General features: G+C 43.3%; 1 protein-coding gene across 2 annotated transcripts in view; it reads left to right on the top strand.

The window, feature by feature from the left end:
- KAT14 (lysine acetyltransferase 14) overlaps positions 1-18,418 on the top strand; it is a 939,559-nt gene that overhangs the window by 619,795 nt on the left and 301,346 nt on the right. For both annotated transcript variants that reach the window (XM_069607541.1, XM_069607540.1), the window contains one exon: positions 13,668-14,224. In XM_069607541.1, the coding sequence (XP_069463642.1) occupies positions 13,668-14,224 (557 nt within the window). The remainder of the gene's footprint in view (positions 1-13,667; positions 14,225-18,418) is intronic.

Raw genomic sequence — 18,418 nt, 5'->3', positions numbered from 1 at the left:
CATTAACGGTGGGTTTGCAGTCTCTACCTGCTGCCCAGAGTGTTCCCTCTGTTCCAGGAGCTCAGGCTTGCGCTCTGCAGGAGAGTCAACTGATAGTAAGCAAAGTGAAAGTAGTTTTGAAGGTAGCATTGGTTCTCTTTGTAAGCTCTGTGCTTGTCTTGAAAAGGAAACTAATGCTGCATCTGTTTCTAGAGTAGATGTGCTATACAATTATTATAGGAAAGCGGGGTTGGCTTCTGATGTTTGAACTGTTTTGCAGCCTGAGTGCCATAAGAAATTGTGATGTGCCTCTGATATTGGAGCAGATGTTTTCTATCGGCGCCCAAAGATTAAATTCCTTCTCTGCCCAGTTTTCTTTGCTTGCAGAGTACAGTTCTCTTGAAGAAACTGTGCATACAAATTCCTCTGCCCTATGCATATATAAAGTTCTATTCTGTTGCAATGGGGTGACCATTATTTTACTGATTCAGTACTGTTTCTGATCCTCCGGTGTAGAGGTTTCTTCCTGTAAAAGGGCCTTTTCCTGAAAAGGCCTTATGTGATGGTACTCTCCCTTTGGGTGGAAACTAATTGTGGGTGGCACAGGTATCCTCACTAAATCAACCCTCGGCCCAACCTTTATTTTCCACTAATAGCCATAAGAAATGGTAGCATTGAGCAGATTGTGCCAGCAATACGCTTGCAGTAAGAGCAAACTGTCAATCTTTTTTGGCATGCACCTAGATCTCATGGAAGACTGATATATTCAAAACAAATCGATGAGCCAGTCCTGAGAAGGTTATAAAGGTTCATAAATCATATTTCAGGCATGTGCATAAGGTGTTTGTTTTTCTGAAATATTTTCTATGACGTATCTTCCATGAAAAAGAAAGATTCTTTTATGTAGAACGAAAAATCTACCAAAAAAGTCCTTCACAATGGACATTACACATTATAAAAAAATGGAATGGAGGAAGTTAGCTGAAAAAAATATATATTTTTTTTTTTAAAGGGCCAAATTTTGCATGAATTCCTCATTTGTCTGCGGCAAGATTGTAGTCTGTTTGGATGCAAAAAATTCACTCCGTAGACACCCTCATTTACTGATGCTCACTCCGATTCACTACAGTAGGTACTAGAAGGAGTCAAAATTTGGAAGTGTGTCTGTAGCAAAATGTTTGATGTGTTGGTTGTTACTTTGAAATTGATTACTACTATATTCAGTTCAAAAGTGTTTATTAAAGCATTTTTAAAGGGAATTAAAACAAATTAAGAAAAAAGGTTTTATCACTCCACTCCAAATATGGGAAATGGCAAGGTTACAGTTTACTTCAGTTCATTCACGAGAAGAGAACACAGTCAATCAATCTTTCTTGGACATTTTCTCAAATGTGCTGAAGCCATTAAGTGACTGCAACATGCCGCGCAAAAAACGAATATCACTTGGAAACGCTCCATCTGATGCAAAGTGAAAATCAATATCAAGAGCTTCTGAAACACAACAACAAACAGCAGCCGACCAGAGCAACTTTCGCCAGGGCAAATGAGATGCCAGAGCCAACTGAAGCAAGACTTGCCGACAAGAGCAACACCCTCCAGGGAACATGAGACACCACTCGATCAGGACACTAGTACCCCAGCTAGTAAACTATATCCAAAAGAAACCAAGTCCAAACAACTACAAAGCAAACCTTTTCTTGTGCTGCCGCACTGTGTCGCAAATCTCACTTTAAACATTAGGCAGGTTAAATCAAAACTGAAGCAAATGTGTTCTGAAGAAGTGTGAATAATCTTAACTCCTGCTATGCCTCAATCACAGTGGTACTACCACAGTTTTGATGTCAATCAAATCTAGCGTTTTGGTACACTTAGGCAAAACATAACTTAGGGAGCCAGCCAATCCGACGGCTAGGAACGTGGGCTTAAACTGCTGGCACAAGCCCGCATTTCAAGCCGCCTGACAGCCGACTCCCGCCCCCCCCCCTGACCTCCCACCGCCATCTTCCACCCACCATCCCATTTTCATTCTTCTTTTTTTTTCTTCTCCCCCACCTTCATAGTCACCATAATTTGATGGCAGCGGATGCCGCCGCTGCTGCCTTCTCTCATTCCTTCGCCTCCCGCAGGCCGCCATGGAAAGGGAAGAGGGGCACAGTACAGAGCCCCGCCTTCCCTTTCCATGGAGGACATCTTGGAAAAGGATTTTACTTCCTACATTGTGATGCTGCATGCGTCCCGTTGTAGGAAAGAAAATCCTTTTTTACACCACGCCACAAAGACTTCTCACAAGCATACAATTTCACCTTTAAAAGATTCTCTGTAATAGTCTGTGTCTGTCTTCCAACATGTGGATTTTGTTCTTTTCCTTTTCTGGGCTGACGGAACCTAGTAGAAATGGAACTGGATCTTCGTCATAACAGGATCTGCTACTCCTTCATGAATATGTCTTCCAACAAATGTCTAATTTGTTTATTTTTGTCATTTCAGAGTCCTAGTCGAGGTACATGCAAAAATATGTCTATTCATAAACAAATGCTTTCATTCACTCGTCTCTGGATGCAGAGTTGTCAACTAATGAAGTTGAAGTAATTCTGCATGGAAAAGTACAGTTTATATATATATTTCTGAGGCTTGTCGAATCTGCTTAATTCACATTCTATGCATAGGTCGATATCTGGTGCAAGCAGCAGAGTATTACAGTTGTTTTTTCGAAACTCGAAAAGGGATGTCGACAGGGCGTGCCAGTTATACTATCCCTAGTGTGACGTCCACTGTACCAATGGTCCTTCACGCTTTCGAGGTCCCTCAGATAGTTTTTTCCACCATCATCCTCTGAAAGCAGAGTTCCTTTCCAGCTAATACCATTTTATTATGAGAAATTAGAGTTAGTCACTCTTCTCTGTCCTTTTATAGCCGTTTCTTTAACAAACAACTTCGACAACGGTTTTGAGGACAAAATTTGTCGACTGCACAACTTGCTTCGACGATCTCCAGTGGCCTCGGAAGGCCGCTTTAGGCCTCGGCCCAAACAGTAGGGAGAGTGGCGGGGGTGGACAAATATCTAAGTTTCTAAGAGAATGCATATTTCCCTTACTCCCCTTTCTAATTGCCATGCTGCCCTTCCAATTGGAGAAACTCACCCTATTCCTACATTCAATTAAGTGACTTTCAGGCAAGGTATTTAACAAATGATTGTATTATTCAAAGCGCTGATTTACACACAAAGTAGTTAAAAATTGCAGTTTAGGACTTCAAACTCCCTACCTGCACACTTTGGTCAATCAGACAGTTCACGTGGGACTAGACGTCACAGTTTGGACAATTTATTTGCCCTTTGTGAAGTATGTCTGGTTGTCCCAAGTGTAATGTACTAAAACATTTAAGAATATAAATAACACTCTCAACATGTTGTACTCCCACACATAATCTCTCCCTTTGGAGTACACACAATGCTTGATTATTTTGAGAGAACGTAGTTTTCACATAAAAACAATTAGAATGTCCACATCAATAATTTGAGTTTCCATTTTGCTCAAGTCCACTATGTGTCACTCTTAATCAGGTGACATCTGAAAATCTGGTCGACCGGTTTCAATGATTTGCCAATTTCAAATCCAGACACAAGAGACATGAGTCGACAAGGAGTTTGTCGAGGATATATTAGGTGACAGAAAGGCAGCAACCCAATTTATCCCCATATTACAATCCGTTAAGAATACAACCCTCTCTAATGACGCCAAACCTAACGCTGGCAGTGAACCCATGTATTGAGCAAATGTTCCGTCCACCTCCCTCTGAGCCCTTCTACATCAGGGGCTAACTAAAACCAGACTCTCTGGTGGTTACCACCACAAGAAAAAGGGCGGGAACGCCTCTCGCATCATCAGAGGCACACCCGGACAAAGAGAGCAAAAAAATATACACTTTCGGAAGGAAAATGGCCACCTTGGATGCATATCAGGCAAGAATTGCCAATAATACCACTCTGCTGACCAGCTACAACTGCAGCAAGTGGGAGGAAATATCCAGATTAATGGCCTCCACTCCAGAGCCACTAAGATCCAAACTCTCCTTTGCAGTAGCGGAAGGGAAGGCTGTATCCGACTGTATTAAAAAAAATATTTAAGACGCAGCAGATAATGCTGGTAGAATTATCGCAGAAGGCACACTGATAAAGCGCCATGGATGGCTGCGCGAGTCAGGTTTTAAATTAGACTCACAGGAAATCCTCCTCAATATGCCGATAGAAACCTAATGTTCTCTTCCGCAAAGCGGTAGAGGATGCTCTCAAAACAGCAAAGGATGAATATGACATCTTGAAGTCGCTGGTGCAGTTTACAAACAAGCCCTCAGACCAAAGGGGAAGTCATAATTTTCATTGTTTCAAGGGCTAAACGTTGCAAAGAGGAGGTGGTTACAACCATGGTCAAGGTTCATCCTGGGGTTCCAATCGTGGCCAATCCTCTCAGGGCTCCCAGAGGGGCCAGCAAAGATCTCGCGGCTGGGGCAGATCCTCCTCCTCCAGAGGTGGATCCACACCCCCAAAGCAATGACCACCCGCGTCATGTCCCCTCCCATGCCACTCCAGAAGGAGGATGTATAACCAACAAATAAAGGGACTGGTGGGATACATTTCAGCACTCTCCCATATACCCTCTGATACTGATAATCTGCAGTGTTTCTGTGAATTTCACCTACTAAAGAAGTCCCCAGCTGTCATTCAGAGAACCAGATGCCATTGACGTTATGCCCCATTAATAGATTGAAGCATGACTGAATGATTCTTATATTTTAGTACAAGAACTTCGCCTCATGGCACCTTAAGTTAAGTGTGAAGTGTGTATACTCCAAAAGAAAATATTAATCAGGTGTGCTCGATTGAAACTACTATGCAGGGATGCCATTTATTTGATAATACCTGGTTCTTCTGAAGAAAAAACATCTTCTATATGGACTGTTGTGTTTTAACCAAAGAGTGCTGCTTATACGTAAGATAAGCAATTCAAGATTTGTTGCTCCCACCTACAGAAGGGCTGTGCGCAAGTAGAAAGCGAAACTGTTTATCAGATGGGTACATCCCTATCCCTCCACTGGTTAGTTGCTGTAACCCGACTGCTACTCATATCCACCCTCTTTAATTGGCAACAAGTTTTTGTTGGATTTCTTTTCCACATCTTCAGTTTTTTTTCTCCATTATTTGTATTTATTGCTTGGTGTGCTTGTCCAACCGTTTAGGGTAAGAGTGGAATGGAGCTCAAAGTAAAGAATATGGGTAAACTGGCAGTACCAGCCGACATTGCCCGGGTCTGTAGCTGACACACACGTGGGGGGTCTCCTACCACCTTGTTGTGTTATGTTATTTTGCATTTATATAGCGCCTTATGTACCATTGGTATGATCTGAAGGCGCTGGTAGGTTGAACGCCCTTTGCAACCGAAGTTCAGGTCAGTAGAGAGAGAGAGACAGAGTCATAAGGTGCATGTGAGCACCCGATATGTGTGCAGCAGGTGTGGCATTCGTGTGATAGCTGCTTCTTAGCGGTAGGTGTGGTGGTTGGGAGATCAAGAGTATGTGTTTGGTCTGGCAGGTTGTTATCCAGACTGATTCTGGCTGTGTTATGCCTCAGGAGAAAGCCTAGGCTGGAGGGTGTGTAACCAGCTGTGATTATTTAGGATGATGGGGAGTATGATGCAAGTGATGGTATGAGAACAGCTATACCGAATGGTGTCATAGTATCACTGTGTTCCAGTTGAGTGATGGTGTGAAGAAGAGAGTAAGCGTGGAGATGTGATATGGTGGTTTACCTTAGGTGTTTGAGATCGAGCACACTCCAATAGTTCCATGCACTCCAAGCCGTTCCATGCACTCCAAGCCACTTACTTGACCCGTTCCATACACATACGTCATCAGCGCATCTACATACGTCATCCGTTCCACCTACTTAACCCGTTTCATCCACATATTTTTTCCGTTCCACCCACTTCACCCGTTTCATCCACCCACTTTACCCGTTTCATCCACATATTTCTTCCGTTCCACCCACTTCACCCGTTCCACCCACTTCACCCGTTCCATGACCTGGGGAGAAGCATGGAAGATCTCCCTCCAGCTTGAAAGACAATTCAATGCACTGTGAACGCTGCAGGCAGCGCACATGTCCCAGCAGTGGTCATGCCCCAAGAACTGTGTATGTTTTATTGTGTCATAATGTCCTATTATTGCAAAATCGTCAATCTCCCAAAATCGCCTATACTGATGGCACAGGGCTGGACCCCGCTCCACTCCTGTGCAGGGCGAATGGGTCTGTTTGGTCAAATTTCACTATGGCCAGTACACCCCAGACTGGTATGCTGACTTTGTGTGCTAACTTCCTATTTTTGGAAAAGTCGGAAAACATCGAAATCGCCTAAACTGATAGCACAGAGCTGGACCCCGTCCTGTGCAGGTCAATGGGTTGGGGTTGGTCAGATTTCACTGTCGCCAGTACACCCCAAACTGGTATGCCGTCCTTGGGCAAAACTTCAGCCCACCAACTGTTATGGGGCTGGAGCCAACCCTGAACATACAAACACACTTTCACAAATATATATATATTCACTACAAAAAAAACTTTGTTAAATGGACGTTATGGTTAAGTTGCCCTACTCAAAACCTATGCCATTCTGTACAGAAACTTTGTAAAAAAGGACGTTATGAATACAAGTAAAATAAAAAAAAACCTGAAATTCGGGAGTTATGGTAGACTAATCACCCATTTTTCCCATCGGCACTCTCCACTGCTAACACTAGCACCGCGAACATAAAAGATGCCACCACTCATGTCATTGTTAGGCAGAAACCTGTGCAGTTCCCTTAGGGACCACTGCAAAAGATTTAGGACTACAGGTGGTTGTCAGTAAACCCAATTGGTAGCAGCCTGTACCACCCAGATTTACCTGGTAGCTGTGGCTGAGCAGTCAGACTTCTCTCAAGATGAGTTAGGCAGTATATAGAGTATACACAATAGGTACAGAGATACAGTAGCACAAGCAAACACTGACCAGAGCTTTGGTGTAAAAGTATATAATTATTTATTTAAAGACACACTTGTAAATTACACTAGCACAAAAAGAGGTAAGTAAATTCAACACACAGTCACTATTATATATATACAACCCTAATTCCTTATTAGACAAGTCTTAGTGAGAAACACCACTTATTTCCAGACAGAAGTGAGCTCTTAACATAAAATGACACTCTAATAAGGTATAGAAAAAGGGAGGGAAAGGACAAAGTTATGAAAGCACACAATTTCAATACCTTTCAAAGAACCACAGTGAGGCAGGTTAGGCAAAGTCTACAAGAGAGCAAGGAAGTTCAAATGCGAGGCCCACTCTTAGAGAGAGCAAGCGAAATGTGTCCAGGATCACACAGTGGGGTTATGCCAAAGAGTCTTTGTAGATAGTTCACAAAAGATTGAGATCAAGTCAGGAAAAGTTAGTTAACCGGCCCCAGGCTAACCCAGGTTAGAAAGTCGAGGATTTACTGATACCCCGAACGATCTGTCGCTAGGGAAGCCAGGCGGGACACAGTACCTGAAAATGGGAAGAACGCTCCAGCGTGGGCAGTTATTCCTGGCAGCGGTTGCAAGTCGGTATTTCGTCCAGAGGAAGAGGAGGTCTCGACGTGGAGGAAAGCTGAAGGTCGTTGCACTGCCAGTGAAAAAACCAGCCGCTGAGTTTCCCAGTTAGAAGGTACTACCCTTTTCTTTGCAGTAGTGGTAAACCGTGGTATTCCGGTTGCCGGGGTGCTTGGCACAGGCAAGGCGGCCACAAGATGGTCCAGGAAGGCGAAAAGACGGGCAAACTGGTTATCCCCACCAGTCAAAGGAAGAAGACTCTCCGGGCTGGAGATCTCCTCTTTCGTCGGGAAAAGTGGTGAGACGGTTCAGCAGGGCTCTACTGGTGGTGTCGTCGTTGCAGGTCGGCTCGGCTTCTCCCTCCTCGGATTCTTTAGGTCCTGTGGCGACTTCTGAAGTTCCAGTCCCCAAAGCTCTGCTTTTATGCAGAAAAAACCCATTCATTCAGCCTAGCTGTCACTCAAACATGCTAAGTGGTGAGCCGGGCGGCTCACCACTTGGGCCAATCACACAAGAGTGCGACTTGAGTTGCCGAGGCAACTCAGTCCAGGGTGCCTAAACCCCCTCCGACACCCCCTGTGGTACCCAGACAGAGTGGCACCACTTTTGGAGGCTTCTGTGGAGAAGCCCGCCAAAAAGTGGAACAAAGGGCTCGACTTGGGTTGGAGTCACAGAAACGAACACAAACGCCATTTTGGAACCAAGTTTCGGCAAAAAATACCAACCGGTGAATTTATATTAATTTAATAAACCGGCGGTATGTTCGAGGCTATTTTAAAACGTGGTAGCCTCGAACAATGGGAAAATCCCATAGGAATTTATTTGCGGTCGAATATAAAAAGTAGTATCCACTGCCACCAGCCAAAACTCAGTCAGGGGGGACTGGACAGTGCCCCCTCGAACAACAGACCCCGGGGCAATCTTCTTTCATTTAGTTTCCCTGTGTGTGCCTCTACTTTGTATGCTTTGTGGTTCTTCATATGTATTGTTTCTACTACCACAAGTGTATATGCAGTCTTGCATTGTTAGCTAGTTATTGCATGTTTACCATTACAGAAACACCCCTCACATCTTGCTACCAACCTAACTCTCACAACCCATTGCAGGTAGGCATTTTTAATTGCCATTATTTTCACATGTGATGTCATCAGTGATGTCATCAATGACATTTGTCATGTCATCTTTGATATCCTGGGTGTTAGTCTTAGCAGTGCACGGTGGTGGCGCGAGTTATGGTTGCTTAGCTGACATAAAAGAAAGGGGCTAAAGAAGTGATGGCGTCAGTGATGGCATCAATGACATGAGTGGTGGCATCTTTTATGTTCGTAGTGTTAGCAGTGGAGAGTGCCGATGGGAAAAATGGGTGATTACTCTACCATAACTCCTGAATTTCAGGGGTTTTTAAATTTTACTTGTATTCATACGTCCTTTTTACAAAGTTTTTGTACAGAATGGCATAGGTTTTGAGTAGGGCAACTTAACCATAACGTCCCTTTAACAAAGTTTTTTTTTGTAGTGAATTTTGGACGTTTTTAGTAGGGCGACGTAATCATAATGTCCCTTTGAGAAACGTTCTTTAAATTACTTGCATAGTTTGGCAGTACTGTAAGTGAAGCAAAACATAAGTGCACCAACATTTTTATTGAGTATGTAGAAGGATTCCAATAGTAACACATAAGCATACTGTAAAGCAACATTTGACTTCACTGGCCTTCTTTCTACAAATTGCACAGTAGCATATGCTGTAGCACAGCATGGCCACCTGGTGCAGAATTCCCGTTCACAACTGAACAGGACAAGTTTGCACCACAATAGAAGCAAGAGTGCCTACCGAGGTCTATGAAGCAATAAACCCCATTGCACTCTAAAAAATATGGGGGCTGAATGCCATTATCAATACAGATTTTACGGCACTAACCCACTGCAGCAAAAGAAAGCATTTTTTATCTTCAACCGGAACGCCTCCGACATTCCAGTTTGAATAAAATAAATCCTTTTCCAAGATGGCCACCATGGAAAGGGAAAGCGGCCGTTGCATAGAAAGTCTTTTGCCGCTTTCCATTACAGCTGCCAGAAAGTAAAAAAGGACAACGTGTGACCGTAGTGGGAGAAGATGATTTGTATTCGTTCTAAAATGTGTGGTTATCAGCAACACCTTTAACAGAAAGCCAGTGCCTGATGCACATGGCCACTGCAATGCTTTGTTTTGTCCCAACCGGTAAGTGGCACTATTTACCTCCCCGACATTGTGGCCAGTAAGCATACCTACAGCGTACCCTTCAGAGACGAAAGGCGTACTGTTGATTTCTTATAGACATGACAACACTTGTGCAGTATGAAAACAGTATCACATTTAAAACACAAAGATGTTTGTTCGTGCTCAATGACCTTTCCATAAATTGTGTAAAATACAGGGAATATGTTTGGCAAAAAAAAAGTGAAAGAAGTTTGCAGCACAATAGAAGGAAGAGTGCATCCCGAGGTCTTTGAATCAGTAAAGGCCATTGCACCCTAAAAGAATGGGGGCTGAATGCCATTAGTTATACAGACTTTATGGCACCAATCCATTGTACCAAAAAAAAAAAGATTTTTTATCTTCAACCGGAACGCCTTTGGCGTTCCCGTTTGAAGAAAACAAATCCTTTTCCAAGATGGCCACCATGGAAAGGGAAGGCAGCCGTTGCATAGAAAGTATTTTGCCACTTTCTATTACAGCTGCCCGAAAGTAAAAAAGGAAAACGTGTGACCGTAGTGGGAGAACAACATTTGTATTCTTTGTTAAATGTGTGGTTAGTAGCAAGACCTTTAACAAAAAGCCAGTGCCTGGTGGACATGATGACTGCAATACAATGTTTTGTCCCAAACAGAAAATACCAGTATTAACCTTCCCGACATTGTGGTCACTAAGCATACGTACATCGTGCCCTGCAGAGCCGAAAGGCGTATCGTTGTTTTCTTATGTACATGAGGACACCTGTGAAGTATGAAAACCCTACCACATGTAAAACATAAAGGTTCGTGAGCAATGACCTTTCCATAAATGTATGGAAAATACAGGGAATGTGTTTGGCAAAAATGAGCGTACAGAAGGCAAAGAAGAAGTCTTCTAATGAGTGGACAAAATCACAACAAACCTTGTGAGGCTAAGTGCAGTAATGGCAGAAGTATTGCAAGCAACACCATTACCACTGATCGGTGCACACATTTTTGTGTAACTGTCACAAGGTGAAATGGGTGAAGAAATGGGTAGAGAGAAGGTACAAAGAAGCATAGATTTTGAAACGTTTTTTTACAGCAAATATTTTCACTTCACCTGATCTCAGTTTTCCTCTTTCAGAAAGATAGCAATTATGACAACATAGCGTCTTCATGCAGAACTGTTCTTGGTAATTGGGGCATCTGGGTAAGAGAAAGTACCCTAACGGCATGAATGCATAATAGATGGCATTGCGCCTTACATTGCCAAAGTAAGTGGTGTGCAATAGCGTTCTGGATAATGTAGCTTGCCAGCGTAAACAAATGATTCCATAAAGAGTTGCGTACCGTGATGCAGCACCTATTAAAGAACATACTACAACCTGCAACGTAGCATGGCACATTGTGATGGGAAACATGAAATGGGTGAAAAACACACTAACATGTAAAAAGTAGTAAGGTACTTTTATTTCACAATGCACAGCGCTAAATCATCGCCCTTTCCTCAGTAGCAAAGAAATTGGAAGTTTGTGTCTCTGCTACACAATGAAAAGGTTAATTTTGACGGTCACGTTGATGTTTTCCCACACAATCACCATGCGGTGGCACCACAGTTTTGATCACACACACAGTATGCAGTGGCGACACAGTAGGCAGTTTTCGTTCACATTAATTGACAAGACTGCGGCAATCGCTGTGATATAGTCCAGCAGAAAGTAGTACTTATAATGTTAGCGGCAATGGTGACGTCCTTGTTTTACCACACTGAAATAAGGCATGGTTGCCACAGTAGGTGCATTGCTGTCTCAGAGATGTACAAGGCGACGTGATTGGCTGTGAACTATGACACCAGAAAGGATGGTATGTTGCTTCTTACTGCTACAACTGCGTACGGACATAGAGGTCCGATATGGTGATCCCATTCAATGATGACGCACATACAACCGGTGACGAATAGTTGCATTTGACGATTAAAAAAACCATCACTCGGACGCAGCAATCCATGACATTCGCAATAAGGAAGGAAGTGTAACTGAAGGGAAAATGAAAAAAAAGATCTAGGAATAGGAAGCCTTTGCGGAAATGTAAGGTGTAACACATAACATTTCTATAGAGAAATAATTTTATATGGGGAAATGTACTAACTCCCTACAAACGGCGACAATGTACAATCTACATAACAGGTAAAAAAAATGAAAGCCACATACATTTCGTAGGTAATAGTGGAAATTGTAATGACATCGTACAGACGGCGGTACTGTGCAATCTGAAATTTCAACGGCAAACAAACCTCCAAATGCATTACTAGTAATAATTGTTTTTCTTTAGCAGATTAAGTATATAATGGCAGTTTGATGTACAGGCCTCAAAACTAAGCTTACATGATATGCACTGCCTCCATTGCGGCCTCTGCAGTCACACAGTAGTTGTTTGCAAGAAGACGTCTGCAACTAATATTTCATGTACTTCACAAACCTTTTTGAAGCATAACTTATGAAAGGGAATGTTTCACAAACTGTGACTCCCTACATTCTTTCTGTCTCCGTTCCCTGTACCTCAAGTTCGAAAAACAAATGACCCTTATGAGGCTTGTTGCATGTGCGACCATACTGAGCGCCTACTGAAGGAAATAAAATGAACTGACCTTCACTCCGAACACAAATATATTCTCATTTTTCAACAACATAGCAGCACTCAATAATGAGAACCGTTACTCCTGACCACGTGCAGACGCTCTATGTTCACAAAACCGTGCAGGCGGCTGCCTCAGATTCCAAAATGTAGGACGCCAGTGTAACCGCTGTACTTTTGGGGGAGGCTTCTTACATACACGCAGTAAGGACTTGTCGTACATTGCCTACCAAGTTTCACTGCACGGTACAATAGCGGTAACAAGAACAAAGCACAGTTTCACTTTCTACTTCTACATATAAGTAATGCTTACCTTTCCACACAGTGCTCCATAGGGGTTTGTTTGCGGGGATTTCGGCGTACAACACAAAAACTATATGACCATGGCGTACCAAACTATATGACCAAGTGCGTACCAAAGAACAGTACGCACTTGACGCTGCGGCAGAACCAATCTGTGAAAGCGCTACATCTTGCCGAACAGCATTTCATGCCAATAGAAATGTGCTCCGCTGAGCGAACACGGAAGTGGGACCGCGAAGCAGACATAGATATCACTAATTTTTAGAGGGCTACTTTTTGATCGTTTTAAAGGAAACTACAGTAGGATTTCTCACAAAATTTACAAAAGCATGCCTTGGCGAAGAAATCCTGCCGCAAAAATGATGACAATCCGTCCAGTGGTTTGGCCTGTAGTCGTGCGCAAAGTTTTTCCCCCCATTCAGTCTATGGGAAAAAAATACGTTTTGGGACCCCCACCCTATAACTTTGGCCCCCCTGGATGAATCCTTACCAAACTTTGGAAAAGAATTCAGAGTGGCCCATACACTCTTTTTGGAAACTTTGGTAAGGTTTCGTCCAGGGGGAGCCGAGTTATAAGCTGACCAAAAAGTGCTCTTCCTATGGAAACAGCAACTTAACCATAACTACATGGCCACTACTGTGGCCATGTAAAATATATAGATATAGATTAATCATCTGCATAAACAGATTTTGTTGAACCTATTTACACACCAGCCTGTGACCTGCATGTATTATTCGTTCGCAATTCCATGTTGGTAGACCCAAGAGTGTCAATGTCCTCTGACTGTGTCAGGGTTGACTTTGGGTGTCAGAACTGTAGATATGATGAACCAAACCTTTGCTAACATCACATTGCTTTAAAAACAAATATTTTGTGTGAAGCCACTGATTGATGTTGTTTCTTATGCAAGTCTATTCCTTTTGTTTGATTTTGATCTAGATGATGAAGATCTTGATGGAGAGGGACTTATAGACCCAGGAATGGAGTACATTTCACCCTTCGCTGCATCAGTCGGGGGAACTGCCTCTATGAGTAGAAAGAAGGTTCGAGCCCCAGAACACATCAAGCAAGAGATAGAAAGTGAAGAGGAAAGAGCTGAAAGAATGGACATTTACAATGATGGAGCTACAGATTTAAACTCGAGGGGACGCGAAAAGAGAAAATCTCTGCCGGAGCGTGATGATAAGCCGCAATGTCCCAAGTTCTCCTGTGTTAGCTTGTCTGAGGAAAATCGTATCTTAAAGAGGCTGGAATCCTGTCCCAGTGCGCTGGCTATGTCATCTGAAGCTAGGAGGCTAAGGAGAAGGCTGAAAGTCAGACAAGCTAAAAGAGAGCATGGATTGCCACTTTTTGACTTGGACCATGCTGTTAATGCTGCTCTTACTTTGGTTGGAGGCGTGTATGGAGCTAAAGAAGGTGTGACTGGCAGGCCACCAATTGGGAAAACATCATATCGAACCACAAGTCAAGACTGTAGAATACTAGACCGATACCAGGTGAGAGCCTTTTTACCTAGACCTTTGTTCTTATGCTATTTTCATCCTTTGTGCCTTGTTATTGTACACTGCTGTCAGTTAACATAGCTTGATTGTCTTTCAGATATTTTTCCACTATTTCCAAGAGTATTGTAGTCAGAGCCAATTATAGCTCTCTATATTGTAATGACTTGTGCTACTGACATTTGAAGGTGGAAGTAATATCCATATTTGTTACCACACTTGGGGCTGCAGCTAAGCTTGTTGGTAATTACTGAGGTTGTAGGAGTGATCATGGAACTTTGTGGTTCAACTTTATTCTTTGTTTCAATTATTTTTCTGACAATGCTGCATGGGTTGGTTAAGGATTGACTGTAAAATAAGCTTTCGCCACCTCCATTGCAATGTGTAAATTTTCGCTGCGCATAGAAAAAATGCTGTGCCGAAGTAGCCGTTTAACATCCTCCCTACTTCAAAAGTAAACTGGGATCTCATTGTTGCCTCCATGCAAGGTTGACTTTCAGCTGATGGATTGGAGCATTGTAGCAACGAATGAGGCATGCACAGATCTACAGGAAAGTCCTGAGGAGGTCATACGCTATATGGTGATGGGCGGCCTCAAAGGGGATGCAGGAATCCAAGGAGGGAGGCAGGCCCCTTGAGCCTCACAGTACAGAGGAGTGCTGTGTGTGGTGCCAGTGCCTGTATATCTTTTCTATAACGGCAGTTATGCATGCCTGTAAAGCACAACAAGACACTGCGGCAGATGCTTAACTATTACACATTGAAGGTTGGGACTACCCTATGGAGAAAGGGGCAATGTGTGGAGTGCCCATTGCCTACCATGCTGAAAAAGGGGCAGTGGGGGCTGTGGTGGCGATCTGCTTCCCATTCACAGATAATAGGCATATGAGAATGGATGGAAAACGGAATGATCATTCAGTAATGTAGTGACTGTCTAATGTGGAGTGCAGTGCTTGTTGCAGACTATTTATCCAACCTGTGCATTCAGTGCCTCTGATGGAACAGGTTTGAAATATGGTTTGTGTCATGAGGAAACATGGATCAAGTATAGGCCAGAGACCTTCTGTCGTTCTTTTTTGCCAGATGCACCACCTCAGCGCTCTGTTCTAGTGCCTCCACCATCTTGGGATCACCCTTGTTAGATTAGGTTCTAGTCCTCTTATCCTTCTCTCCCCTTTTCAACCTCCTCTCTTCTCACCTCCTCTTCTCCTATTTTCTCATCCTCTGCTCACTCTCTTCCTTCCACCTGATGTTTGTCCTCCTCTCCTTCCTTCCCCTCTGCTTCTTTCTTCTCTCTCACTGTCTCTCCTTCTCTGTCCTCCTCCTCCTCTCGGTTCAATTCTTAACCTCCTGCTCTCACTCAGTCCACTCTTTCCTCCTCCAAATAGCCACCTTTTCCAAAGACCCACCATCTGAGTTAAGTGTCCCCTCTTTTACAGAATTTGGTAAGCTTGCTTTGAACAAAAATGTTGTCAAGTGTGCTTACTTTCGCAGATGTCTGCGTTTCATGAGAAATTAACTAATGGGGCTGTTACCTTGGACTCCTAGTTTCAGTATTAACTGTGGTTCCCTGTGGAGTGGATCATTTGTGCTTGTCCTTCCTCTCTACAGCGTAGCTCTGAGTGGTAGACTGCTCTCAGTCGTGCTTTCCAACTACATGCTTCCTATTAGTGATTGTGGCCCTTTCAACCTGATATGCTGTACATGTTTTTCGTATAGGAGCTGTCACACAGTTTCTCCTTAGACCAAGAAGGACATCAAGATCTTATGCAGAAGTTCACTTTATTGTATTATGGTATATATCACAAGACTGGGTAACTCAAATGAACATTGAATCTCCCCAAACAAAACAAAATGTCAGGATGGTTCTCGCCAAGTGAAGTCATGTCTTTCTACTCTGAGACCCTTCCCTTATTAAATCTCTCCTCCACTTATAGCTGGTTTCTAGACTTTCTGAAGCAAGTGTCCCAATGTATAAAGTTGAGTAGGGATTGGCCCACCCCTTTCTAGAATTGAGAGCTTTACTGTGGCCTAAACTCTCTTCTCGATGTGAACTAGATAGATTTTCCAGGGTCCCATACCCATGACTCGCTCGACCTGTGTCCTTACCTTTCCACCCGGTATTCACCTCTGCTTCCACTTCGTCTGGTGTCCCAGCCCACTGTTGCCACCTCTAAGACTTTCTCTCCTGGGTATCTCCCCTTAATATCACACTCCTGACCTCCTGCGTAACACTCACTGCCACATTTACTACCACCTTCTCCTTGTGGTGTTCTTTTCTTCTACTTATCACAACCTTCCGCTGATAGTACCTCCTGTGTGTCGTTTCCACCCTCTGATGTGATCATCATCTCCTTTTCCTTAAGTATCACCACCTCCTCCTGCACCATGGTTCCTAACTTCTCTTTACTTCCACTCCTGTATCCTGAGGTTATCCCATCCCCCCTGCAACTGTCCTCCTGATGTTTTCACCTCCTCTCTCACTTTCTTCCCTTTTCACCTGCTGCTTTCTATTACCCTCTGTTGCCACTGTCATAGTAGTTATTTCAAAAGTTTAAAATCTTGATAAAAGCACAATAAAAATATAACAAATACAGCATTACAAAATAGAATTAACAACATAATTTTCCATTAGTAGTGATGTTCTTTCGATATAAGAATACATAGCAAAAGCCAACATGTGTGTTTGGCAAGCAACACAAATATTTGTGCATCATTGAAGTATTGGGAAAGTACGAAGAGCTTCTGGCAGACAACAACAGGCTAATGTTGCTCATCATTGTTGACATATGGATACCCCAATTGTCCAGGTGCTACACCAAATGATGCAGGGAAAAGCGCAGATTTATGAAGGGGAAGAAGGCAGCAGGTAATACAAGACTCTTCTGGATTTGGAACATATGTACAAGGATGAGGTCTACTCTATAGCAGAAGTCTCTCTGGATGCGCGGTTTGAACAAACTCCTCAGGAAGGACAAGTTCAATATTGTTGAATGGCCCTTTGTGTTTAATGCAATGAAAATGTTCGGTTTAAGTGCATATGCCATCAAAACATTACTTAATACATGTGAGGCTGCAAGTGCCAATAATGGTTAATGTAATGCTATCAAAAGTATTTGAGGTGACATGGTATGAAGCAAGTTTCTCCCAACATGCAGAAGAAGAAGACCAGAAATGAAGCGGTTGTCCGGGGTTTCACCTGTGTTGGAAAACGGTTCATGGATGATGCATTGCTGTTTGTGAGAGAACCAGCAGTTACTGTTCCATGAACACTGTAGCAAATAGAAGAATTTGGGAAATTGGCTTGTTATAGAGTTACATGGCAAAAGTCTGAGATACTTTCACTATTTAAAGCAGATGTACAAAGGCTGACTTTGCTAGGTGGCCAATACAAAATGGAATGAGTCCTCCCAAGTATGTAGGTTTTCTATACCCAAAGGTATGGAAAAGGGTTAGGTTAAACCAACTTGGACATTGCACTAGTTCTAATCAAACCGGACCTTAAGTGATGAGTGTTGTCCCTTATGTGTTTATGGAGCACAATGAATAGCCTGAAAATAGCAATATACCCAAAGTGTCATCCCTGATGGTTTATGTGGTGCTATGGAAGTTGCTAGCCATGTTCCTTTGTGGAGTAAAGGAAGTGTCCAGTTTGTACAAAGTAGATGTCAGCCTGCAAGGGAGGGCTTATTTTGAGAGATTTGCAGTTCGTTCAGGCTTTGTTCCTGCTGAACTAGGCGAGGAAGTAGGAAATGGTAAGGGACGCTGGTCTGTCTCTTAGGTTGGACTAGAGAGGGAGGCACTGTCTGGGTTCTCCCAAGCTTCTGTTCTGTATAGTGTCCAGAATAGTTATCCGCACCCCATGTCTGTCCCTGAAAGGAGTGTTGGAGGATAATGAAATTGATAAATATATTTTTAGGGGATTGGGTCCTCCGACGTATTCCATATCTATGACAGTAATCACCACAGCTGTGCTGCTTCGGAAAATCTTCGGCGGCTGCGTCCTGCGTCGATGACGTTGATACGCCGCACTCGAGAACCTCCTCCGACGGCCGACGTCACTGGATGTTATAAGTAGGACGCATTACACCCGTAGCCTCAGTTCCGTTTTTTCTTCGAACCTGTTAGTTTGTGAAGTTATTCTTCGTGAAGATGTCTACCTCGTCTTCACCCCCGCGTCCGGGCTTTAAG

The sequence above is a fragment of the Ambystoma mexicanum genome, chromosome 4q (genome assembly GCF_040938575.1).
Source record: "Ambystoma mexicanum isolate Mex_15411 chromosome 4q, UKY_AmexF1_1, whole genome shotgun sequence".
In the NCBI taxonomy this organism is placed as follows: domain Eukaryota; kingdom Metazoa; phylum Chordata; class Amphibia; order Caudata; family Ambystomatidae; genus Ambystoma; species Ambystoma mexicanum.
This window is presented reverse-complemented; position numbering and strand designations above follow the sequence as displayed.